This window comes from Xenopus laevis, chromosome 4S, assembly GCF_017654675.1.
Source record: "Xenopus laevis strain J_2021 chromosome 4S, Xenopus_laevis_v10.1, whole genome shotgun sequence".
Lineage (NCBI taxonomy): Eukaryota > Metazoa > Chordata > Amphibia > Anura > Pipidae > Xenopus > Xenopus laevis.
The window spans coordinates 78,054,963-78,082,216 of record NC_054378.1 but is presented as its reverse complement, the minus strand read 5'-3'; the positions used below and the strand labels follow the sequence as shown (position 1 = coordinate 78,082,216).

The following is a 27,254-nucleotide window of genomic DNA, read 5'->3' as shown; positions in this document are numbered from 1 at the left end:
GGAAATACCAGAGAAGCATTTTAGTGATATATCATTAGACACAATAATTGTATGTATAATGTCCCTTGTTGAATTTTATGTGTCTCGTTAGCAAAGTTCGTCCATATCCAGCATGAATGTGCATCTGGGTCAGGTGCAAAATGCCTGATCCATGGCAAGATGTACATTGAAGGAGCAGTAAATGAAGTAAAGGTTTTTTTAGGGTTTAGATACAGGGTATACTTCCAGTCCCAAGTTTATTGGCTATTGTACAACTTTTTAATGAAGAGGACATACTGCATAAATATGATGAACATCATTTAATATAGTAATGGGACCTAGGGGTTTTAAGGATAAGAGATTTTTATGTTATTTGGATCTCCATGCCTTAAAGGGGAACTCCACAAAAACATAACTTGAGCTTTTAGAAAAGTAGACATAATTTCAATCAACTTTGCAATATACATCATTTAAAAAATATGCAGATTTTTAATGGGTTCTGGCAGTTGCCTAAGCCTAGCCCCCTGCTCTTCTAGTAATCTGTCAGACTACTTTGCTGAGCTGGCTGACTACTGTTACTTTATATCAACATCTGTCCTTAGCCTGCATCCTCCAAACCCCACAATTCCCTGCACACATGATTTCAATAAGGAAAGGAACATCACAGTGCAATGCATTGTGGGTTATGTAGTTCCTGCATGCTGTCTGTAAGCTGTGGAGAAGTTTTACAATTTGTAACATCAGTGTCTTAGTCAGCGCTGGATTTCTCTCCCCAAGGCCTCTGGTCCTAGAGCTCGCTGCGTTCCCCATACACTCCAGGATGCAGCTGGGCGGCATGCCGCACCTATAATTTCGCCGCCCTAGGCCCGGGCCTTTGTGGCCTTGCCACAAATCCAGGCCTGGTTTTAGTCCCTCCTTCCCTGCCAGGATTTCAATGATGCAGAGGAACTGTTAAACAGCTGGATTTCAGCATAAAAAATGGCATTTATTCACAATTTTTGAAGAAACAGGTAACTGTGATGGATATATTAGGGGTTTCTGTGTTATGTGGGCCTCTTTATCAAATTTTGGTTTGGAAGCCGGTTTGGTTGGTATTTTGTTTCATTTGGAACTTTCAGAATAATTGGTTTTTATATAATGAATCCCATACCCGTGCTCTAAGTTACTTTTTGCTTCTTTATCTCAGTGAGATAAAAAAAAATGGAGATAGGCCAGTCCTTCCAATGCATCTGCATTCCAATTCACTGTGCTGCCTCAATTCATAATCCAGTGAAAGTCTTGTCTATTGCTTGCTCACAGCAGGACTTCTTTGTTGGAGCTTGTATAGAGCTGTTCTATAGGGTCAGTAGGTCAGGCATATTTATTGAAGTTCTGTATCATGCTGTATTTAGCTCTATTTTTGTTCCTTATTCATGTGCTCTTCATAATGGTGCATTTAAGTGCTCGGATCTATTACATTCATGAGGTCACCAAGGTTACATTGTTAGTGTTTAGAACTGGAAATTTCCCTTCACACAGACATTATGCTTCAGATATATATATATATATATATATATATATATATATATATATATATATATATATATATATATATATATGAACAGCATGTAATTACATTTATTTCTAACCCAAAGCATTTCTAAATGTACATTGTGACAAGCTGGCTGCCTGCACAGGCAATTAGCAAATGGTAGGCCGGTAAGCAGAGGATCCAGAGCATATAGTTGGGCCTAGGGTGCAATGAGAGGGGGGGGCTAGGCAGGTACCTCTTAAATTGTCTTCTGCCTGCCCCTATTCCGTTTTCGCAGCCCTCTTTGGTTTTCCATTTCATCCCCTCCCCCTACTGCTTTCCCCCCCTCCCACCTCTGTCACCTCGCCTCGGTCCCCCATCCTGGCGTCTGCACTCAAAATTGCACACAAAGTCATGGTCGGGTGCGTGCGCATGCACACACGCATGGGAGGTGGGAGCGGGTGGGGGCCAGCTGGGTTGCCTAGGGTGCGGCCCTGGCATAAAGACAGTGACACAAGCTTCTTCAGAGAACATACCCATTTAATTTCCAGCTGTTAAATGGCACATTCACTTAATCATACACAGGGGTGAGTATTGCAGCAGTATACAATTATGTTACTGGATTTTTTTGGACTACTATTTTTTTTTTTACTTTGAATTAAATGTGGATTTATTATGGAATCTTTGCACATATAACCTTATAACTATGGACTTTGTGGGTTTTTTTGGCACTATAATTGTCTACTGAATTGTATGCTAATTACCACTCATTAAGGTGGGTTTAAATTTTCACCATTAGTGGGGTTTGCTTGTCTGAGAAAGGGGCATGCCCCCGAACTGTTACTTTGCAATAAACACGCAGGGCTTGTCCCGTTTGCATGGAGTACTGAGTGCCAGTATTTTTCTTCCTGCTCATTGCAGCATACAAACAGAAATCATAAAATAAAACCCTGCCCACTGGGTACTACATTTACCCAATTGAAGAATTCCCTAACTAGACTGGACCATTGTGGACTGCCAGCAAAACAAAACAGGTTCAGGTTTACCTCTGTACTCACAGCACTTTTCCTGATAGTTCAGCCTCCTGGCTGTGCCCACAGTCTTACCCAGACTTTCAATCCAGAACCTCGACCAACTCATGGTCCCAACCAACTCCTGCTTTGTACAGGCACAGTCAGCACCCCAGCTCCTCTGGGAGCTCCTAACACAGCCAGGCATCCTACCTGCTGAGAGACACTGCCTAACACTCCACACATAACCATAATATCCTTTCCACAGAATAGCTATGTTATGAATGAAGCAGATAAAAGCTGTTGATTTGGGGGGGGGGGGCTTGCTTGTATGAGGAAGATTTTGCTGTGAACAGACAACATGCGGTCAAAGGAGCTCTCCACGCAGGTGAAACAAGCCATCCTTAAAGTGATACTGACACTAAAAAATTACCTGCCAGAGGATTAAAAAGGAGGAAACCCAGAATCTGGCGATGTCCATGAGTTCAAGACTTCAGCATTGTCAGCAAAGGGTTTTTCAACCAAGTATTAGAAATGAACATTTTATTTTCATTTTTTTAATTTGTCCAATTACTTTTGAGCCCCTGAAATGAAGTGATTGTTGTAGTAACCTGCTTGTGAAGACATTCTGGTTAAGGGCATTCTGCTGTTTTGCCATTGCTTGATGATCATATTCCTGTTCCTGTTTTTGTGCTTCCTGTTAAGCTGAGAGCAAGCATGGAGCAGGCCAGATCTACCTGCCATGTTCTAATAAATATACCAAAAGTTCCAGGGTGTATCTGACAACTTACCTGAACTAACACAGTAGAATCATTAACCCACTGCTTGCCAGCAGTTTATTACAGTGGCGACGAGGATTTGTGTTACTGGACTCAGAAACAGACTCAGCTGCAGAGAAAACAGGCTGCACAGGCTGCATAATTCTTCTCTGCACAGTGAGTAACTTCTTACAATGTCTGCCATTGGGAAAGTCCCAGAGTTTTCAGAATCTGCTGAAGAATTTGAGCCTTATTTGGAAAGATTTGAGAGATGGCTGTCTGCAAATGATGTTAGTCAGGAAAAGAAAGCAGATATTTTACTTGCTACACTACCAGCAAAAACCTACAGTCTCCTTAAAACTCTTATAACTCCTGCAAAGGCCACTGAATTGTCGTATGAGAGAATTACAGAGACCCTCTCTCAGCATTATAAACCCCAGTGTATCATCATTGCTGAACGCTTTAGATTTTATGGGAGAAATCACAACATGGGGGAGAGCCTTGCAGACTATATTTTGGATTTAAAACGGCTATCTGCCTCCTGTGAATTTGGTACATTCCTGGATCAGGCTTTGCGAGATAAGTTTGTGTGTGGCCTCCATGATGAGTTTTACCTGCATAAGCTGCTAAATGAAACAGATCTCACCTTCAAGTCTGCTTGTAACATTGCCTTGGCTATAGAATTAACCAGGAGTGACTCTCAGCAATTCAAAGAGCTAAATAGTTGTTCATTTACAGATCTCCCTAAAATAACTACATGGTCTAAACCCACTTCACCAAATTTACCACAGCCACCTACAGTGTCAGTTACAGGCGAGCACGCTTTTCAGACACAAAGGGTCAATTCATGCTACCGCTGTGGGGGCCTGCATCAGCAACAGAACTGCAGATATAAATCAGAAACCTGTAGAAATTGTGGGAAGTTAGGTCCCATTGCTCGTGTCTGCAGGAGCAAACCAGGCAGGCGCAGGGCGCAATACGTGACTAATTGTGACAGTCAGGAAAGTGACTGCACAGACTTGAATACAGTCAATACTACGCATGGGGGAGATGATGGCATACATATTAAGCTGGAAATTGATGGGCATCCAGTAAACATGTTACTGGACACAGGTGCATCTGTATCACTAATAGAGTTTGTTTACAAGAACTGTTTAGGTGGAATTGCATTGCAGAACTCATCCTTACACCTCACGTCTTATACTGGAGAGAAGATTCCTGTACTTGGACAGATCCAAGCGCCAGTCACATATGAAGGTCAGTCATTTATATTGCCTTTAGTGGTTGTGAAGGACAGGCCCACTCTTTTGGGCAGAAATTGGTTGAAGCACTTAAAGCTGAATTGGGCTAAAATATTTACTATAAAACAAACTGAAGCTACCTTTCACAAAAATCTGGAACAGGTCCTGAGTAAACATGACTCTCTCTTTAAGGAAGACTTTGGCAGTATTAAGGGGCTAAAGGCAACTATCACTGTAAATTCAGGTGCAAAGCCCATTTTTCATAAGCCATGTCCCTTGCCATATGCCCTTAAAGAACCTGTGGAGAAAGAACTAGAAAGAATGGAACATTATGGTATTGTGTCACGTGTCAAATACAGCAGCTGGGCTGCCCCAATTGTAGTGGTCCCCAAAAAGGACAAAACTATTAGACTTTGTGGTGACTACAAGGTCACTGTCAATCGCTGTATTGAACCAGAACCTTACCCACTACCAAATGTAGAGGACTTGTTTGCTACACTTGCTGGAGGTAAATATTTTAGCAAGATTGATTTATCAAATGCCTATCAACAGCTAGAGCTGGACCCAGATTCAAAGACATTCCTTACCATCAACACACACAAAGGTTTATTCCAATACCAGTGCTTACCATTTGGAGTATCTACAGCACCAGCAATTTTTCAGCATGCAATGGATCAGATTCTTCAAGGAATCGATCATGTGGTCTGTTTTCTGGATGACATTTTAATTACAGGTTCATCTGTTGAAGAGCATTTGGCATTGTTAGATAAGGTGTTATCAAAATTAAAAGCATCTGGGGTGCGAGTAAAATTGTCCAAGTGTCACTTTCTCCAGGAGTCTGTAGAATACTTAGGATAGCGCATAGATGCACAAGGTCTTCACCCAACAGAAACAAAGTTAACTGCTATTGTTAATGCACCTTCACCTTCAAATGTGTCTGAACTACGCTCTTTCTTAGGACTGCTAAATTACTATGGACGATTCCTTCCAAATCTGTCAACTTTGTTGCAACCCTTACATGAACTTTTGCAGAAAGATACCAAGTGGGCTTGGTCAGCAGAGTGTGAAAAAGCATTTCAGGATGCAAAGCAAAGACTAACCAACAGCAAGTGGCTAGCACACTATGACCCTAGTAAGCCACTTAGATTAGCATGTGATGCCTCACCCTATGGAGTTGGAGCAGTTATATCACATATACTGCCTAATGGAGAAGAACATCCAATTGCTTTTGCGTCTAGAACCCTAACACAAACAGAGCGCAACTATGCTCAAATAGAGCGGGAGGCACTAAGTATTATTTTTGGAATAAAAAAATTTCATAAATATCTTTATGGAAGGAAGTTTTCACTGGTCACTGATCACAAACCACTTCTGGCCATTCTTGGGCCAAAATCAGCAATTCCAACACTGGCAGCACTTCGAATGCAAAGGTGGGCCCTACTCCTATTGGCATATGATTATGATATTGTATATAGACGTTCTCAGGATCATGGGAATGCAGATGCTCTATCGCGGCTTCCATGCCCATATACAACAGATGTTCAGGACGAAAGTGTCATTTTTCAAGTTTCATTTGCAGAAGAACTACCTATTTCTTGTAAAGATATTGCAGCTGCTACAAGTCGTGATCCTCTTCTGGCGAAGGTGTGGGACTTTACTTCCAATGGCTGGCCAAACTACAGCTCTGACAAAATCCTTAAGCCATATTTTGAAAAGAGAGATGAGCTTTCCATAGATCAAGGTTGCTTACTGTGGGGGATACGGGTTGTCATTCCCCCAAAATATCGTCAGAGGCTCTTGCATGAACTTCACGAAGGCCATCCAGGTATAAACAGGATGAAGGCACGAGCTCGTGGTTACCTGTGGTGGCCAGGCCTGGATCAAGATATAGAAAATTTTGTAAGTCAGTGTACTGCTTGTGCTTCTGTACAAAATCAGCCACCCACTGCACCCCTTCACCCATGGACATGGGCAGGGTCGGACTGGGGGGACCGGGGCCCACCGGTACTGTTGCCGAGGGCCCCCCTCCGGCCACCCGTCCCCCTACTGTGACGCGCCGGCTCAGCAAGGAAGCCGCTCGGTGCGCATGCGCAACAGCGCCGCTTGGCGCGCATGCGGCGCTGCTCAGCGCCGATAATTTTTATTTATTTTTTTTAAATATAAATATTTAGAGAGGGGTTCTGGCCCGGCGGGGGCCCATGAGGGTCGGGGCCCACCGGGTATTTTCCCGGTGTCCCGCCGGGCCAGTCCGACACTGGACATGGGCCACATCGCCGTGGGAAAGAATCCATATTGACTATGCTGAAATAAACCAGCAAACATTTCTTTTGGTTATCGACAGCTATTCCAAGTGATGTGAAGGTGTTACCCACTAAAATAAGTACAAGCGAGAAAACGATTACTTTGCTGCATAATTTGTTTGCATCCTATGGTCTGCCAAAGGAATTGGTTTCGGATAATGGACCTCAGTTCACATCTCAGGAATTCCAGTATTTCTTGAAACAAAATGGTATCAAGCACAAATTGACCCCACCTTATCACCCAGCTTCAAATGGTGCTGCTGAAAGGGCAGTTTAGACATTTAAAAAAGCTTGGATGAAACACTCAGTAGCCAGTGAGTCCGCTGGCACTACAGGAGAGTTGAGACTTTGTCGATTTCTGTTTAGTTATAGGAATATTCCACATTCAGTTACTGAGCGTACCCCAGCGGAACTATTTTTAAAGAGGCACCTCCGAAGCAGGTTGGATTTGCTTAAACCCTCTTTAGCTGATACAGTGGAGAAACATCAGAAGCAACAAGTCAGAGCACATAATAGCTCCAGACAAAGAAACAAAGACTTTTACCCAGGTGATAAGGTCTTGGTTCGAGATTTCCGCCACTCAGGGCGCCTTTGGTCTCCAGGGACCATTTGTCATAGAAGGGGTCCCCTGACGTAGGAGTTGCAAATTGGTAACCGTCACGTTCATGTCCATGTGGAGCATCTGGTTCCAGATAAGAGTGTGTCACCCGTACCTCCTTTATTTTCTACAATTGACTTTCAAGTACCTGTAGCGCCCTTACAGGAATTACCAGATGTCAACAATCGCTCTAATCCAATCAGTGCTTCAGCCTCTGAGTGTGAACGGAGGTATCCGATACGAGCACACAAACCTCCTGAGAGACTGGACTTATAATGTCACTATGTTATTGTTAACTTGGACATTTCAGAATTAAAATGTTTTCAACTGAGTTATAACTGTTGGTTATATATATATAATATATATATATATATATATATATATATATATATATATATATATATTGTGGAGATTTACTTTTTGCTAAAAGGGGAGGAATGTAGTAACCTGCTTGTGAAGACATTCTGGTTAAGGGCATTCTGCTGTTTTGCCATTGCTTGATGATCATATTCCTGTTCCTGTTTTTGTGCTTCCTGTTAAGCTGAGAGCAAGCATGGAGCAGGCCAGATCTACCTGCCATGTTCTAATAAATATACCAAAAGTTCCAGGGTGTATCTGACTACTTACCTGAACTAACACAGTAGAATCATTAACCCACTGCTTGCCAGCAGTTTATTACAATTGTGTTAAAAAAAGGTTTTAGTTCCTCACATTTTTATGCAATCGTTTTGTTCAACCCACTGAATTAAAGCTGAAAGTCTGCAGTTCAACTGCATCTGAGTTGTTTCATTTCAAATTCATTGTGGTAGTGTACAGAACCAAAATTAGAAAATAAAAGTTGTCTGTCCAAATATTTATGGACCTAACTGCAGGTTTCTGGTTAGTGGCAGGTAGCTAATGTTATTGTGTACTCTAGGAGTGTGAACTAGTAATTGCAGTTGCGTGCTTTACCAAGAAGAGTATTGTGTGAAATCTCTTTAAGGCAACATTGAGAGATCCTGCCATTCTGGGGGTAGACACCTTGTGGTGTGAGTAATACCCAAGTGACAACTGCGAAACTGTTGTGATGTGATCTGCCACCAAAGTACACTGTACTAAGTAAAATATCATTTTTCATTGTTGTATAATAAACTTTTTTTTCTTGTTTAAGAATCAGTGGTGCCCAAGAACTATTTTAAAATTGTGCTTGAGAGTTAAAGTTCAGCCTGGAGATGATACTTTACCTCCAATTTTGAATGAATGAAAAGTCTCCGTTGAGAGAGTCCATTGTACCTCCTCTACCTCCAGAGCAAAGGAGTACAATTCCGATACCCCCATGTCCATAATACTACATGGTGTAATCTTCCTAAATTAATTTAATATGTAAGTTAGGAGGATAGTTCTTTACCTGCACTTGCAGGGCCTGTTGGTACAGATAACATTGTTCTGTTGTATCACAAAACCCCCTGGGAACAGTTTTAATGGACCACCTAGATCTGTTCATGAAGGACCCTTTCATTTTACAAACTTTCATATCAGTCAGAGCAGAGCAAGCCATAGTCTTACAGTGGTTAAATTACTCAGCAACGGGGGAAAGAGGCCATTTCACCAAAGTGCTTTGTATAAACAAAGTTTATTTATATATCTTAAAAAAAATCGCCACACAATTAAGTCATATGCCTGACGCATTTTGAGCATATGCACCCCTAAATCATAAGGTTGGTTTAATTACACAATTTGAGAAAGCCCATTATAAAGCCATAGAAAATAATAGATGTGCCTTTAATCTAATTAGGACTGGGTTTGATCTGAATCTAACCAGACCTATGAAAGGAGATACGGAGTATGCCTATAGGTCACTGTCACACCACTCATATTACCACGTTATTTATTCTTCTCCAATATCAAACACAAAAGCAGTATAATCACAGCTCTCTAGAAACATTATCTATTCTATTTTCATGAATTATAATATAGTGAATAAAGTACCCCCTCTTGTAAAATATAAGGATATTATAAGTTACCGAGGAGTTTGATGACCATATAAAAACGTGAGGCCGAAGGCTGAGTGTTTTTATACAGGTCATGGAACTCCTCTGTAACTCCTAATATCCTCATATTTTACAACTGGGGGTACTTTATTTATTATAATACACAAATTTCAGTGAGTCATGTGACAGAAATGACATTAGAACTCACCGTTTATAACTGATGACATCAGAACTCACCATTTATAAGGATATAATTTACAGGATATTCATGGCTTTTTTGTATTATATACACTATATACACCACGAGGAAGACTCCATCACTCTATACTGAGCACAACCCACATGGTAAAATGTTAGGCAGATTAAAAAAAAACAAAAAAACAAAAAACAAAGGTTGAACTTGATGGATGTGTGTCTTTTTTCAACCTTACTTACTATGTTACTACTTACTATGTTACTATGTTACATGTCTTTTTAATCCACTGAGATCATTTACCTAGTAAATGTAAACTGAGTTTGTTAGTGTTTGGTTCCCAATTTTAGAGTCAGCTTTAGGAGTACAAACTGATTAATGGCATTTCCTGACCAAATATCGTATGTGCCTGTTGCCCATGTTGTCAGATGATCTGGGAACTGCTTTAATTACAAATGGGCAAAGTATTTTGTGCAACCAGGCTGGATCTATGAATAGAATATAACTCCCAGCATCAAATGCCGTATGCAAATAAATGTATGTGATTTGCTAGGAAAGTTTCCTGATAACCTTTATTCAGTTACCTTGAATATTGAAAGAGACAGCAACACACTCTTGATTCTTATAAAGGAGAATCTTTTTCCAACAAGAATTTCAATCATCTGAAGGAGAGAGGAGAATACGTGGGTGACAATTCAGTCGCAGGATTCTGAAAGTGATTTTCACAGACAGATTACTTATAGGAACCTCATAAGTCTGCATGCTTCGCCGAGTGGGAGAATGTATTGCCATCAACAATAATGGAAAAGACAGTTCAAAGAAGAAAGATAAGAAATACTTATTATAACTGAGATACAGCCTTGCAGGTGTTATGAGGGGTCAGTTAAACAGAGGAAGGCATTTCAGAAGAGCTGTGATCCTCTGAATTATCTGTCTGCTCTATCATTGGATTACACTTTTCATTGTCGACTCTTCTGTATTATGAAGATTAACTGCCCATTGTTTGACTTTTTGATTCAGAGGGCGCTGTCAGCAGAAATGTACAATGGCTGTAGTATCTTGTATGAGAGCTGCTTGTTTACAAAGAACATCCTGGGATTAAAGAGCCTATATACTAACCTTTTTCTAATTGTTCATTAAATTTACTCTACAGATTTAAATATTATGGGTGAACCTGTCAATGCAAGAACTTGCAATTGAACTTTCAATCTCCACTCTTGCTTTAGTTAAATTATTCATATTTTGAAGATTTACAGATTTTAAGTTTTGTCCGTGACACATATGCGTTGCATTGTCTCAGGTTTTTCTCAGATACTCCATTTCTACTGCACCATTTACCATGATACACTTACAAATGATATGGGGAAAGGTGTTTGTGGTGTGGAGTAAAACACAGGAACAAATGGAGGGTAGGTGCAAGGAACAGCAATACGTGGAGGACTATGTCTGCTCTGCATTGATAGATAGTACTACACTGAGCTTGAGTATCTGCTTTGTAAAAATGATTTTCAAATTACACATTTTGCTGCTAAGCATCATTAAGCTAATTTCATATAAAACGCTACTATACTATGATTGGAATTAATTTTATATGGAATCACAAGGTATAAAAGCTTATCTTGACCATGAAATAGATATTCCAACGGCTTCACTGTACAGACATTCAGGGGCAGACTTATTAAAAGTAATTTATAAAAACATCCCTGACTGTCAGGAACATTTTAGTGAAAAGAAAAATTCTTGTGATCAGACACATTTATCAACACCAATAGATGTGCCAGTCTGAATGTGTCTGAATGTTTACATTTTCTATGGTGTATCTGAGTATTAGCTCAGACCATCTTAATTGTTAATTTCTGTTTCATATCACATGGGGGATTAATGTTTTTAGACATGAGGTACCAGTAGCACTCAGTATACATTTAATGGTAAATCAACCCCCTCAGTTTTGAAACTGGTTTTTATAAATGTTTTGGTAGAAATTGCAATTAAACTCATTTTTAGGCAAGACCAAACACAGGTGCTATTGCTTTCAGATTGTCACGGCCACCATTGGAGGGCAATTTAAGGCATCTTGCCTCCACATGCCATTACCATAAGTACAGGTATGTTTCTAAGAAACCCGTTATTCAGAAAGCTCTGAATTACAGAAGGCCGTCTCCCATAGACCTCATTTTATCTAAATAATCCAATTTTCTAAAAATTATTTCCTCTTTCTCTATAATAATAAAACAGTAGCTTCTACTAAGATTAAATTAATCCTTATTGGAAGCAAAACCAGCCTATTGGGTTTATATAATGTTTAAATGATTATCTAGTGGGTTTAAGGTATGAATATCCAAATTACAGAAAGAGTCATTATGCAGAAAACCCCAGGTCCTGAACCTTCTGCATAACAGGTCCCATACTTGTATCTGTGAAACAAGTTGCTTGATTTTATTTATCCCTACTTTTACTGTAATGTGTTATAATAAGTTAATAGAAGGTATGTTCAAAATGACCTGTGTAGCTAACAATGACACTTCTCTCATCCCTTGTGGTTTTGTGGTTTTACTGACATGTGAGTAAGTGGTAATCCCTGATCTTTGCACAATCTATGGCCATATGTAGGAGCTGTTCCAGATATTTTTATAATATTATGGGGTGGCGGAAGATGCAGTGGGAGCAGGCACAAGCCAAGTTGACCGGGCCACTTCTCCGCCTCTCCGGTGTGTGCTCAAAGGCATGCTATTTGACAATGTGCGGGAGGGGAGTGGATCGTGCACAGAGGTGCTTTGGAGAGAAGTGCTGGAGGGAGAACAAGGGTCTGGACCAGGGGTAGGTGCAAGTGAGGTACGTGTTTGCACCCACAGTTTGTTGAGCACTAGGCACTTGTCTCTTCTGCCTACCCCTAGTTCCGTCCCTGGGCCGGGAGCCCTAAGCAACCAGCAGACCACTTTGTCCCCTCCCTGGCATGTATGCAAAGGCGAATGCATGCACACTATATGACGATACATTGGGTTGCGTGTGCACAGAGCCACACTAGTGATAAGTGATGATGGGAGAACAAGGATCTGCACCAGGGGTAGATGAAAGAAGAGGTGAATACTTGGTGCCACCACTTTTTTGCGCCATAGGCACATGCATCATCTGCCTACCCCTAGTTCTGGCTCTGAGTGGGAGGCAAATATTTTAAACAACCATGTATTAAGAAGTGTATTCCTGGATATTGGAGTGCCTGGTTTAGGATAAACACTTAAACCAAAGGTACTATAAAGGTTTCATAGAATCCAAATGCCTTGAGTTCAATGGCTAGGAATTGGATGAATAAAAATATAATGTTTGGGAATGAAAGAGCATTCTTGTATCTTGCAGAATATTGAATAATGTATGTAAAATGACATAATACACACTTTTAAAAGGTATGGTGTGTAGGGATGTAGCGAACGTCGGAAAAAAAGTTCGCGAACATATTCGCGAACTTGCGCAAAAACGCGAGCGGTTCGCGAACGGTTCGCGAACCCCATAGACTTCAATGGGAAGGCGAACTTTAACATCTAGAAAAGACATTTCTGGCCAGAAAAATGATTTTAAAGTTGTTTAAAGGGTGCAACGACCTGGACAGTGGCATGCCAGAGGGGGATCAAGGGCAAAAATGTATCTGAAAAATCTGCCTGTGTGTGCTTGGAAGAGATAGTGTAGGGGGAGAGCTGTTAGTGATTTCAGGGACAGATGATAGTAAGTTTGCTGGCTAGTAATCTGCTTGATACTGCTCTGTATTGGAGGGACAGAAGTCTGCAGGGATTTGAGGGACATTTTAGCTTAGGTAGCTTTGCTGGCTAGTAATCTACTGTTCTCTTTAAACAACTGCCATACGTTGACCTTGTAGGCATTGTTTGCCCAGTTTTTTTGGACGCAGCCACTGAAGCACAGTTGCCAGAAAAAATATGCCATATAAATGCTGAAAATAGTCATTTTTCGCCATACGTTGACCTTGTAGACATTGTTTGCCCAGTTTTTTTGGACGCAGCCACTGAAGCACAGTTGCCAGAAAAATTATGCCATATAAATGCTGAAAATATAAATTTTTTTGGTTGCAGCCACTGAAGCACAGAGGCCAGAAAAATTATGCCATATAAATGCAGAAAATATGCATTTTTTTGGTCGCAGCCACTGAAGCACAGTTGACAGAAAAATTATGCCATATAAATGCTGAAAATATAAACTTTTTTGGTTGCAGCCACTGAAGCACAGAGGCCAGAAAAATTATGCCATATAAATGCAGAAAACATGCATTTTTTTGGTCGCAGCCACTGAAGCACAGTTGACAGAAAAATTATGCCATATAAATGCTGAAAATATAAATTTTTTGGTTGCAGCCACTGAAGCACAGAGGCCAGAAAAATTATGCCATATAAATGCAGAAAATATGCATTTTTTTGGTCGCAGCCACTGAAGCACAGTTGCCAGAAAAAATATGCCATATAAATGCTGAAAATAGTCATTTTTTGCCATATACGTTGAGTCAACGTATGGCAAAAAATGACTATTTTCAGCATTTATATGGCATATTTTTTCTGGCCTCTGTGCTTCAGTGGCTGCGGCCAAAAAAACTGGGCAAACAATGCCTACAAGGTCAACGTCGTTGACCTTGTAGGCATTGTTTGCCCAGTTTTTTTGGCCGCAGCCACTGAAGCACAGAGGCCAGAAAAAATATGCCATATAAATGCTGAAAATAGTCATTTTTTTGGTCGCAGCCACTGAAGCACAGTTGCCAGAAAAATTATGCCATATAAATGCTGAAAATATAAATTTTTTTGGTTGCAGCCACTGAAGCACAGAGGCCAGAAAAATTATGCCATATAAATGCAGAAAATATGCATTTTTTTGGTTGCAGCCACTGAAGCACAGAGGCCAGAAAAATTATGCCATATAAATGCAGAAAATATGCATTTTTTTGGATGCAGCCACTGAAGCACAGTTGCCAGAAAAAATATGCCATATAAATGCTGAAAATAGTCATTTTTTGCCATACGTTGACCTTGTAGACATTGTTTGCCCAGTTTTTTTGGTTGCAGCCACTGAAGCACAGAGGCCAGAAAAAATTAAACCAGTAGGGTTTGCACCCTAGTTTGTAACGGTGGCGGAGGGAGGAGGAGGACGCTAAAGGACAGCTGTGTGTGGAGTCATGAGGCTTGAAGAGAAGGACAGCTGCATAGAAGTCAGAACAAGTCTTCCGGCGTGCAGTAACCCTCCGAGATCCACCCCTCATTCATTTTAATAAAGGTCAGGTAATCGACACTTTTGTGACCTAGGCGAGTTCTCTTCTCAGTTACAATCCCTCCTGCTGCACTGAAGGTCCTTTCTGAGAGCACACTTGAGGCTGGGCAAGACAAGAGGTTCATGGCAAATTGTGACAGCTCTGGCCACAGATCAAGCCTGCGCACCCAGTAGTCCAGGGGTTCATCGCTCCTCAGAGTGTCGATATCTGCAGTTAATGCCAGGTAGTCCGCTACCTGCCGGTCGAGGCGTTCTTTGAGGGTGGATCCAGAAGGGTTGTGGCGCTGCCTTGGACAGAAAAACATTTGCATGTCTGACGTTACAGACTGGCCAAAGGGCTTTGTCCTTGCAGGTGTGCTCGTGGCAGGATTACTGGCACCTCTGCCCCTGGAATGTTGATGAGTTCCTGAAGTGACATCACCCTTAAAAGCATTGTACAACATGTTTTGCAGGCTGGTTTGTAAATGCCGCATCTTTTCGGACTTGTGGTATGTTGGTAACATTTCTGACACTTTATGCTTGTACCGAGGGTCTAGTAGCGTTGCGACCCAGTACAGGTCCTTCTCCTTAAGCCTCTTGATACGGGGGTCCTTCAACAGGCATGACAGCATGAAAGACCCCATTCTCACAAGGTTGGATGCAGAGCTATCCATCTCCGCTTCCTCATTATCAAGGACTGCATCATCCACGGTCTCCTCCCCCCAGCCACGTACAAGACCAGGGGTCCCCAAAAGGTCACCACTAGCCCCCTGGGAAGCCTGCTCCTGTTGGTCCTCCTCCTCCTCCTCCACAAAGCCACCTTCCTCCTCTGACTCCACTTCTGGCACCTCTCCCTGCGTTGCAGCAGGTGCCTGGGTTCGTTCTGGTGATTCCGACCAGAAATCGTGCGCTTCCAGCTCCTCGTCACGCTGGTCTACAGCCTCATCTGTCACTCGTCGCACGGCACGCTCCAGGAAGAAAGCGAAGGGTATTAGGTCGCTGATGGTGCCTTCGGTGCGACTGACCATATTTGTCACCTCTTCAAAAGGTCGCATGAGCCTGCAGGCATCGCGCATAAGCACCCAGTAACGGGGGAAAAAAATCCCCAGCTGTGCAGATCCAGTCCTACCACCCAGTTCAAAAAGGTACTCGTTGACGGCCCTTTGTTGTTGCAGCAGACGTTCCAACATAAGGAGCGTTGAATTCCAGCGAGTCTGGCTGTCAGAAATCAAACGCCTGACTGGCATGTTGTAGCGCTGCTGAATGTCAGCAAGGCGTGCCATGGCTGTGTAGGAACGTCTGAAATGGGCCGACACCTTTCTGGACTGGGTGAGAACGTCCTGGAATCCTGGGTACTTGGAGACAAAACGTTGGACTATTAAATTTAACACATGTGCCATGCAGGGCACATGTGTTAAATTGCCTAGTCTCAACGCTGCCAACAGATTGCTTCCATTGTCACACACCACTTTTCCGATCTGCAGTTGGTGTGGGGTCAGCCACCGATCGGCCTGTGACTGCAGAGATGACAGGAGTACAGATCCGGTATGGTTTTTGCTTTCCAGGCACGTCATCCCCAAGACAGCGTGACAACGGCGTACCTGGCACGTCGAATAGCCTAGGGGAGCTGGGGGTGCACAGGTGTGGAGGAGGAGAAGGAGGACCCAGCAGCAGAGTAAGAAGAAGAAGAAGACGAGGTAGAGAGCGATGGAGGAGTAGAGGTGGTGGCAGAACCGCGTGCAATCCGTGGCGGTGACACCAACTCCACTGTTGTTGTTGAGCTACCCATTCCCTGCTTCCCAGCCATTACCAAGTTCACCCAGTGGGCAGTGTAGGTGACATACCTGCCCTGACCATGCTTGGAGGACCATGCGTCAGTAGTCATATGGACCTTTGGCCCAACACTAAGTGACAGAGATGCGGTAACTTGGCTCTGCACATGTTGGTACAGGTGTGGTATTCCCTTTTTAGAAAAAAAATTGCGGCTGGGTACCTTCCACTGCGGTGTCCCAATTGCTACAAATTTGCGGAAGGCCTCAGAGTCCACCAGCTGGTATGGTAAAAGCTGGCGGGCTAAGAGTGCAGACAAGCCAGCTGTCAGACGCCGGGCAAGGGGGTGACAGTCAGACATTGGCTTCTTACGCTCAAACATGGCCTTCACAGAAACTTGGCTGGTGGCAGATGACTGGGAATGGGAACAGGTGGTCAAGGTGGAAGGCGGAGTGGAGGGTGGTTCAGACGGGTCAAGGAGAGCAGAGGTAGAGCAGTAAGATGCTGGACCAGAAGGAGTGTGGCTTTTAGTTTGCCTGTTGCCTTTGAGGTGTTGCTCCCAAAGTGCTTTGTGCTTGCCGCTCATGTGCCTTCGCATAGAAGTTGTACCTATGTGGCTGTTGGGCTTACCAAGGCTCAGTTTCTGACTGCACTCATTGCAAATTACAATGCTTTTGTCAGAGGCACACACATTAAAAAAATCCCACACTGCTGACTTTTTGGAAGTGTGCGATCTGGCGGTAACAGTAGAAGTTGGCGGAGTTGGCGGTATTGGCGGCAATGGCGGGTGCGTTGGCCGGCTGAACACAGGTGCCGATACATGTTGTTGCCCTGCTGATCCCTGCGGGCTGTCCTCCCTGCTTCTTCTAAGTCTTATTCTCCTACTGCCTCTCTGACTCTCCGTCTCTCCATCTGAACTACCCTCCTCTTGCTCTCTTCTACTAGGCACCCACAAAACATCAATCTCCTCATCATCATTCTCCTCAGATGCATCAATTTCTTCTGACACATCACAGAAGGAAGCAGCAGCGGGGACCTCCTCCTCATCACTCATTATGTCCATCTCTATCGTGTTCTCTGCCAGAATTAAATCTGGTGTAAGGTCCTCATCTCCTTCATCTTCTTCTGGCAATAATGGTTGCGCATTACTCAGTTCAAGAAACTCATTGGAAAATAACTCCTCTGACCCCAGTGAAGAAGGGGCACCGGTGGTGGAGGAAGTGTTACGTGGGGTGGCCATAGCAGTGGAGGATGAGGAGGATGTTGTGGTAAAGTTAGAAACGGTAGAGGATGGGGTGTGCTGTGTAAGCCAGTCAACTACCTCTTCAGCATTTTGGGAGTTCAGGGTCATTGGCTTTTTAAAACTGGGCAATTTGCTAGGGCCACAGGATTGCATAGCAGCACGGCCCCTAGCACGGCCTCTGCGTGGCGGCCTGCCTTTGCCTGGCATTATTTTTAAAAAAACAACAACAACAACAAAAACTCAGTTGGTTTTTCTGGAAACGATAATACACACAGCTAGATGGCGGGTTGAAGAAAACACTGTGCAAATAATGCCTACAAAGTCAACGTATACACTACTACAGCGGTGGATACGGATTACGTAAAATATATGAATGCTGCTTGAAAAAAGTAACTCAAGTGGTTTTTCTAGAGACGATAATATTATCAATATTTAGACAAAATGTGAACAAGGTCACACAGCTCGATGGCGGGTTGAAGAAAACAGTGTGCAAATAATGCCTACAAGGTCAACGTATACACTACTACAGCGGTGGATACGGATTACGTAAAATATATGAATGCTGCTTGAAAAAAAGTAACTCAAGTGGTTTTTCTAGAGACGATAATATTATCAATATTTAGACAAAATGTGAACAAGGTCACACAGCTCGATGGCGGGTTGAAGAAAACAGTGTGCAAATAATGCCTACAAGGTCAACGTATACACTACTACAGCGGTGGATACGGATTACGTAAAATATATGAATGCTGCTTGAAAAAAAGTAACTCAAGTGGTTTTTCTAGAGACGATAATATTATCAATATTTAGACAAAATGTGAACAAGCTCACACAGCTCGATGGCGGGTTGAAGAAAACACTGTGCAAATAATGCCTACAAGGTCAACGTATACACTACTACAGCGGTGGATACGGATTACGTAAAATATATGAATGCTGCTTGAAAAAAAGTAACTCAAGTGGTTTTTCTAGAGACGATAATATTATCAATATTTAGACAAAATGTGAACAAGGTCACACAGCTCGATGGCGGGTTGAAGAAAACAGTGTGCAAATAATGCCTACAAGGTCAACGTATACACTACTACAGCGGTGGATACGGATTACGTAAAATATATGAATGCTGCTTGAAAAAAGTAACTCAAGTGGTTTTTCTAGAGACGATAATATTATCAATATTTAGACAAAATGTGAACAAGCTCACACAGCTCGATGGCGGGTTGAAGAAAACAGTGTGCAAATAATGCCTACAAGGCCCAAAGTATACACTACTACAGCGGTGGATACGGATTACGTAAAATATATGAATGCTGCTTGAAAAAAGTGACTCCGGTGTTTTTCTGGAGACGTAATATTATGGATATTTAGACAGAATGGAACAAGGTCACACAGCTCGATGGCGGGTTGAAGAAAACAGTGTGCAAATAATGCCTACAAGGCCAACGTATACACTACTACAGCGGTGGATACGGATTACGTAAAATATATGAATGCTGCTTGAAAAAAGTGACTCCGGTGTTTTTTCTGGAGACGGTAATATTATGGATATTTAGACAGAATGGGAACAAGGTCACACAGCTCGATGGCGGGTTGAAGAAAACAGTGTGCAAATAATGCCTACAAGGTCAACGTATACACTACTACAGCGGTGGATACGGATTACGTAAAATATATGAATGCTGCTTGAAAAAAGTGACTCCGGTGTTTTTTCTGGAGACGGTAATATTATGGATATTTAGACAGAATGGGAACAAGGTCACACAGCTCGATGGCGGGTTGAAGAAAACAGTGTGCAAATAATGCCTACAAGGCCAACGTATACACTACTACAGCGGTGGATACGGATTACGTAAAATATATGAATGCTGCTTGAAAAAAGTGACTCCGGTGTTTTTTCTGGAGACGGTAATATTATGGATATTTAGACAGAATGGGAACAAGGTCACACAGCTCGATGGCGGTTGAAGAAAACAGTGTGCAAATAATGCCTACAAGGCCAACGTATACACTACTACAGCGGGTGGATACGGATTACGTAAAATATATTTATGGCTGCTTGAAAAAAGTGACTCCGGTGTTTTTTCTGGAGACGGTAATATTATGGATATTTAGACAGAATGTGAACAAGGTCACAACAGCTCGAGGCGGGGTTGAAGAAAACAGTGTGCAAATAATGCCTACAGGGCAAATAATGCCTAAAAGGTCAACTTATACACTACTACAGCGGTAGTAAAATAAAAAAAAGTAAAATAAAAAAAAAATGAATATTAAAAAAAAAAATTAAAGTTGGTGCTGCTGAACTACTAGGAGCAGCAGATTAGCACACCAGTCCCACTCCCCAACACTGCTAGACTAATAGCACTGGGCTCTTATAGTAGTAGTAGTAGTAGTAGTAGTAAAACAACAAAAAAATAAATAAAAGCAGTCCTTACAAGGACTACTGTTATTGCAGCAGTCAGCAGATGAGATCAGAAGCAGGACAGCTGCCCACTGCAGCTACATACAGAGCACTGCAGTAGAAGGTAGATTACTAGCCAGCAAAGCTACCTAAGCTTAAATGTCCCTCAAACCCCTGCAGACTTCTGTCCCTCCAATAACAGAGCAGTATCAAAACGATTACTAGCCAGCAAACTTTCAACTGTCCCTGAAATCACTAACAGGCAGCAGCTCTCTCCCTACACTATCTCTTCAGCACACACAGGCAGAGTGAAAAAACGCTGCAGGGCTTCGGTTTTTATAGGGAAGGGGAGTGGTCCAGGGGAGAGCTTCCTGATTGGCTGCCATGTACCTGCTGGTCTGGGGTGAGAGGGCAAAAAAAAGCGCCAACAATGGCGAACCCAAAATGGCGAACGTCGCGCGACGTTCGCGAACTTCCGGCGAGCGCGAACACCCGATGTTCGCGCGAACAAGTTCGCCGGCGAACAGTTCGCGACATCTCTAATGGTGTGTGGTTTACCCCACCCTCTAATTCTATGAATATTTTTTTCCTATAGTGCCATTTAGAGCCTATACAATTCCACATAATAATACAGCCAGCAGCCCAAGCCTACATGAATGTTTGATTATCCTGCTGGGTCTAATAAATTCTGCTTTATGTCAAAAGGGATAACTCTGATTAAGATTATGAACAGAAAGTACCACTGTAGTTAAATCTGAGCCTGTTATAGGATATATTATATTGGCAGCTGTGACCTTTCACAATTTGGCAAAAGTTAAAAGAAGTATACTTTGTCTGTAAAATATGGTACTATAGTTCCAGAACCTTGGAGAGTCAGAGAAAGAGGGCATCATTCTCACTACTCTGCCCATTTATCAGGGCCCAGACTCAAACAGCTTGTTATGTTGAGTATGTGGAATGCTGTTCACTCGTGGTCTTGCAGGCTTTGCTGTGTATGATTAATGGCCATGCAGTGAAATCTTGCTAACCCAGCCTGTCAGACTCAAGATTTATCTTATAATCACAGCTATAGCTTCTTTTTACAGAATTTCCCAACCTTTTGGTAACAATTATTTAAAAACTCAAATATTAGGTCCACAAAATCAGAGAGCAGTTAAATGGAGCCTGTTGCATATATAGGGTTTAATCAAGTTGCTTTAATGTTGTCTATTATTATAAAAAGTATAGAAAAATAGAAGAGGTCCTCTGCACTCAAACCATTATTAATATATTTAAGACAAACAGTTAATGGTTTTAAAAATGAGTGGTGAGCACAACTTTCCCTTGTTTGTTATGTATTATTATAATAAGGCTGGCACATCAAAATATCTAGCCTATTATTTCCTTGGTGCTTTCGATTTCATCTATGAACTTCATCTTCTCTTTGGTACACTGTGCTGATAATTAAATGGTGTGATTGTTTAATGACTATTTCATTGCTTTTGAGGTGCTAAGATGTAACCAGCATCAAAAAGGAACTTGAACTGATGCTGACATATGTCAGTTTAATTACATGAAGACAAAGCATTTTTTAACATGAGTTGCTCAGCCTTATTATAGAAAGTTGCTTATCATCTCTTCCTTGAAATGGGAGTTAAGTGACATGAATCCTACAATGAGGCAATCATTTCAGTGTCTGGGGTGTCAGCATCCTCAAATTTATGAACTTAAAAGTGTGTCTTCAAAAGAATCAGCCAAAAAATGAATTAAAACTTGTGACATTTAATATGAAATGCTAATAACAGTATTTTAGAACGTGTACATGTACGAAGGTCTATCTTTTCATTGATATTAAGCAATGCCTGATTTTTAACTCAATCTTTAACCTATTTTAGAATTATAAGCTCTATAACATTTACCAGCTGTTTGGTATGTTATAAAACAAATACAAGCATATTCTTATACCGTCTTTGTTTCCATCTATGGGCAAGATCTTTTCCCCGGAACAGAATATGGTATAGGAATTTCTGCCATCCGCTTTAATCTCCGGAGTGCTCCAGCAACAATGAATGCACGCACTGGTGAGTAATGTTATTTTGCTTTGAGCTAGGCTAAGACTTGCATAGTGGAAGTCTATGCTTTTAATACTTAAAGGGATACTGTCATAGGAAAAAAAAAATTTCAAAATGAATCAGTTAATAGTGCTGCTCCAACAGAATTCTGCACTGAAATCCATTTCTCAAAAGAGCAAAGAGATTTTTTTATATTCAATTTTGAAATCTGACATGGGGCTATTGTCAATAGTGATGGGCGAATAAATTCGCAAAACGGCTGCGAAAATTCATCCGTTTTTTGGACGCCGATGCATTTTCGCCAAAAAACGGACGCCAGCGTCAAAAAAAAATGACTAATTGTCAATTTCCCCGCTGCCCCAAGTCAGTGTTCACTGTGTAGTACTATGTGTGTCTCATCTGGGCCCAACTAACAATTTAAAAGAATACTAGACATCAGATTCCATTTAAGGGTTGGTTCACCTTTAAGTTAACTTTTAGTAACTTTTCGATTGGCCTTCATTTTTTCTTTTTTAATAGTTTTTGAATTATTTGCCTTCTTCTTCTTACTCTTTTCAGCTTTAAAATGGGGGGCACTATCCCCATCTAAAAAAACAAATGCTCTATAAGGCTACACATTTATTGTTATTGCTACTTTTTATTATTCATGTTTTCTGTTCAGGCCTCTCCTCTAATTTGGACCCTAGCAACCAGATTGCTGAAATTACAAACTGGAGAGCTGCTGAATAAAAAGCTAAATAACTCAAAACCACAATAAAAAAATAAAATAAAAAAGCAGTGCAAATTAGTCTCAGAATATCATTCTCTCCATGACAGTAAAAGTTAATTCAAGGTGAACAACCCCTTTAAAGGAAACAAAACTTTCGCTTGAATTTGGGTCCCCCAAAAATGCTACATAGAAATCTAATATTTCACTTCACCTTTTAAATAACTGTATCGCAGGATGCTCCAGGCTTTTATGACATTTAGGGGAAGATTTATTATGCTGTGTAAAACGGCGTAAAAAGCTGCGTAAAACAAATGGCAAACTTATCAGGGTTTGTTTTATTTTAACCTATATGAACGCCAGATTTGCATTCTTTATCTTACACTGCTTAAGACCTCTGTGTTCGGCAGAAGTTGCTCTTTGAAAAACACGTTTTAAAAATGATGCCCTTTTTTCTCTGTATTTCACACTGCATGATAAATCTTCCCCTTCTCAGCTTGTGCTATGAACCTCTGGAATGGCTTTAAAGCAAATCCTGTGGGATAAAGAACCCCAGAAGACACAATATAATAAAAGACTAATGATGTCTGGGTATTCCGGAAAATAGATTCAATAAAATATGCTTCCCATGAACTTTATGAAGAAACGGCTCTACGTGGGAAAAATTACAGTGTCAAATTACCACTTTAAAGGAACAATAAAAACGGGCTAAATAGATAAGCTGTGCAAAATAAAAAATGTTTCTAATATATTTAGCCAAAAATGTCATCTATAAAAGCTGGAGTGGCTGGATGTGTAACATAATAGCTTGAAACCAACTTCCTGCTTTTCAGCTCTCTAACTCTGAGTTAGTCAGCGACTTCAAAGGGGCCACATGGGATATAACTGTTCAGTGAGTTTGCAATTGATCCTCAGCATGCAGCTCAGATTCAAAAGCAAGTTATGACCTCAAGTCACTGATTGGTTGCTGCCTGGTAACCAATCAGTGGAAACCAAGAAAGCTGAAAGCAGTGTTCTGGCTATTATGTTTGTCATCCAGTCACTCCAGCCTTTATACATTACATTTTTAGCTAACTAACTATATTAGAAAACACAGCCTATATATTTACACAGTTTTTATTTTTCCACTGAACAACTAATATAAATCAGAGATACAACAACTTTGTTACTTACAGTGTGCCTACCTTTTGTAGCTACTTTATCTCCTGTGAAGGGCAAAGAAGTGGTCTCTGTGGAGATGATTTCTCAAGACATTTTAACATATTGAACACAGGTTGGTTAGCCCCCCCCCCTCTTTTAAAGCATCTTGCAAGTCATTGCCAGTGAAAAATTTAGCAGCCATCATGCCTTTGGTACTTTTATAAAACACAGGTAAAAATGGTTAAAAAAAGAGGGTAAACATTTACAGAAATGGTGAATACATTGCACTATACATTACATTCTATGTAAAACAAAAATATATTCAGAAGGGTACATTTTGTGAAAATCAAGGCATACATCAAAGCATTATATAAAAGATGCACTCTTGAATTGCTTGAATATGCTCAAATAAGTATGGGATCTGTTATCCGGAAACCCGCTTACGGAAAGGTTGTCTCCTATAGACTCCATTATAATCAAATAATCTAAATTTTTTACAATTATTTCCTTTTTCTCTGTAATAATGAAACAGTACCTTGTACTTGATCCAAACCAATAGTCAAAACCAGCCTATTGGGTTTATTCAATGTTTACATGATTTTCTAGTAGACTTAAGGTATGAAGATCCAAAATATTGAAAGATCCGTTGTCCAGAAAACCCCAGCTCCCGAGCATTCTGGAGAAGTTTCGAGCATTCTGGATAATAGGTCCCATACCTGTAACCAGTTCCTTGGTTAATCTTTCACTCATACTCATTTAGTAAGGCAATGCTATCTGGGACCACAAGGAGTGCTCTTCAATGGAGTCTATTGAACCTTTCCCAGCCTTGACAACCAATGTCACAGCTCTCATTCATGTATATGTCCAAATATGGAGAAGCAATGTTGTTTGAACACATTAGTCAGTGCATTCACAACTGTATAATTAACAGAAAATAAATAGAAGATAATCCCTTTACATTAAAAAGGCTGATTTTTCAATTACTAAAACCAAAGACTTAACTCTGACTTGCTGATGCAATTTATTCATTCACCTCAAGGCACTGAGAAAAATGTTTATTTTCTGTAAGCTACGGTATATCTGTAATTGATATTACTGATTTTCTGCGTGTAATGTGATTTTATGATCTCCTCTTTATAATGAAAAACAGCAAATGTAATAATAATCGCATGCAAGAGATGTGTGTTTGCTAAAATGTCAAGTAATTCATGTGTGCAATGGGTGTGGGCTCATTATATTTTTTTTTCAGATTGTGAAACTCAATGTGTATATCCCTGTTATCTGAAGAAAATCATAACAGCTAAAAACACTAAGTACTGGGATAACCAGGGCCGGATTTACATAGCGGGCACCCCTAGGCCCGCTGTCGTTCGTCGCCCCACTCCCTTCCTTTTATTTACTTAAATTTTCATCATCTGGACCTGAGCAATGGGGATTGGCGCGAAATTTTCAAAACTTTTGTATCTCCTGTGCATCCCCAGTGTTTCTGAACCAATGTGGATGTGGTTGGGCAGTATGGCGTCCCCTAAAATCCTGCCGCCCGAGGTCCGGGCCTTGGTGGCCTCTCCACAAACCTGGGCCTGGGGAGAACTATGATCATTTTAGGGTAGGAGCAATGAGTGAGGACAAGAAGCAGGGAGTTGGTTGGCTTTTATAGTTTTTTAGGCAAAAAAAATCCCAGTTTGTTAATATCTCCAGCTGTTCTTCCAACTCCCAACAGCAACAGCCATTGACTACTGAGTCAGAATAAACATAGACTTGGGTTTGATGGTAGAACAAAAAAAAGCCTAAATCACTAATTTTAAAATGCTGGTTGTAGACTGGATTTGTAGGCTGACAAAATTCAAATAAATAAAGCACTTTTTCAAACAAAATCAAAATTTGCCTTGTGCAACTAGTATATTTTCTTTGTCTTACATAAACTTGAATACACTAATAGACTTTAATAATAACAGCAGGTTAAAAAATGTAAAATAAGAGAGGGTGCCAATTATTTAAAGGTATTGTATGGAAATAATTAGTTAATGCAGTATCTAAAAAGGAAATCAAAACAAATAATGTACATTACACTGGGTCCTAGATAAGTCAGTTACTATTAGTCTTACTTATATTCTTATTATTTTCCTGCTATATTTACATCTCTGCAAGCCCCCCCCTGCCAAATGTATCATTGTTTACATGCTTTATAAAGCCCCACAAAATCCAGATAAGGGGTCTTTCCGTAATATGGATCTCCATACTTTTTTCTCCTAATAGATAATTTAAACATTAAGTAGACCCAATAGGATTGTTTTACCTTCAATAAGGATTAATTATATCTTAGCTGGGATCATGTAGAAGCTACTGTTTTTAATTATTTAATTAAAATAGAGTCTATGGGAGGTGGCTTTCACATAATTTGGAACTTTCTGGATAACGGAATTCCGCATTAGAAATCTCATACCTGTATTTCTTAATAAAAAGTGAAATGTCAATACGAGTCCCTGTGTTTTTAAAATTTCAAATATGAAGTTTCAAATTTGTAAACTCTATTTCTCAATTGGTCCCATAGCTCAATTACTCACTCTTGGAAGGCATCTCAAGTGGTGCATATGCTCCATGTGTGCATTATGCACTAGTGTTAGCTAACACCCGCTTTTACATTTCTCAAGTGGCCGAGGGAAACTAAAGCTGGCCATAGACGCAACGATCCGATCGTACGAATCTTGGATTCGTGCGATTTTCGGACCGTGTGTGGAGAGTCCCGTCATTTTTCGTCCGGCGGAGATTGGTTGTTTGGTCGATCGGACAGGTTAGAAAATTTCTGTCGGCTGCGGGTAATATCTCTGCGTGTATTGCCGATCGTACGATTTTAAGTGGGAGACTGTCACTAGCTTTGTCAGACATAACTATCGTACGATTGCTGTCAAAGGTAGAACATTGGCTGATCTGTTCTTTTACTACTTTATTTGATCGGAATGGTAAGACTTTGACCTTTATGGTTAGTGGAGGGTCGGGAGATGGGAAAGTCTGATCGTACGTTGATTTGTACAATCGGATCTTTGCGTCTATGGCCAGCTTAAAGTAAAAGTCAGGAAAATTTTTAATCTGGGAAGAAACTGTTGGTGTATACAAGAGCAGGACTGCAAATAATCAGTGCATAATATGGA

The 27,254-nt window shown here is 41.0% G+C and overlaps 1 protein-coding gene across 1 annotated transcript in view; it reads left to right on the top strand.

Moving 5' to 3' along the window:
• Window positions 1-27,254, top strand: part of LOC108715624 (tenascin-R) — a 206,753-nt gene that overhangs the window by 131,557 nt on the left and 47,942 nt on the right. The window contains exon 9 of the mRNA XM_041561497.1: window positions 22,179-22,268. Within this exon, the coding sequence (XP_041417431.1) occupies window positions 22,179-22,268 (90 nt within the window). The remainder of the gene's footprint in view (window positions 1-22,178; window positions 22,269-27,254) is intronic.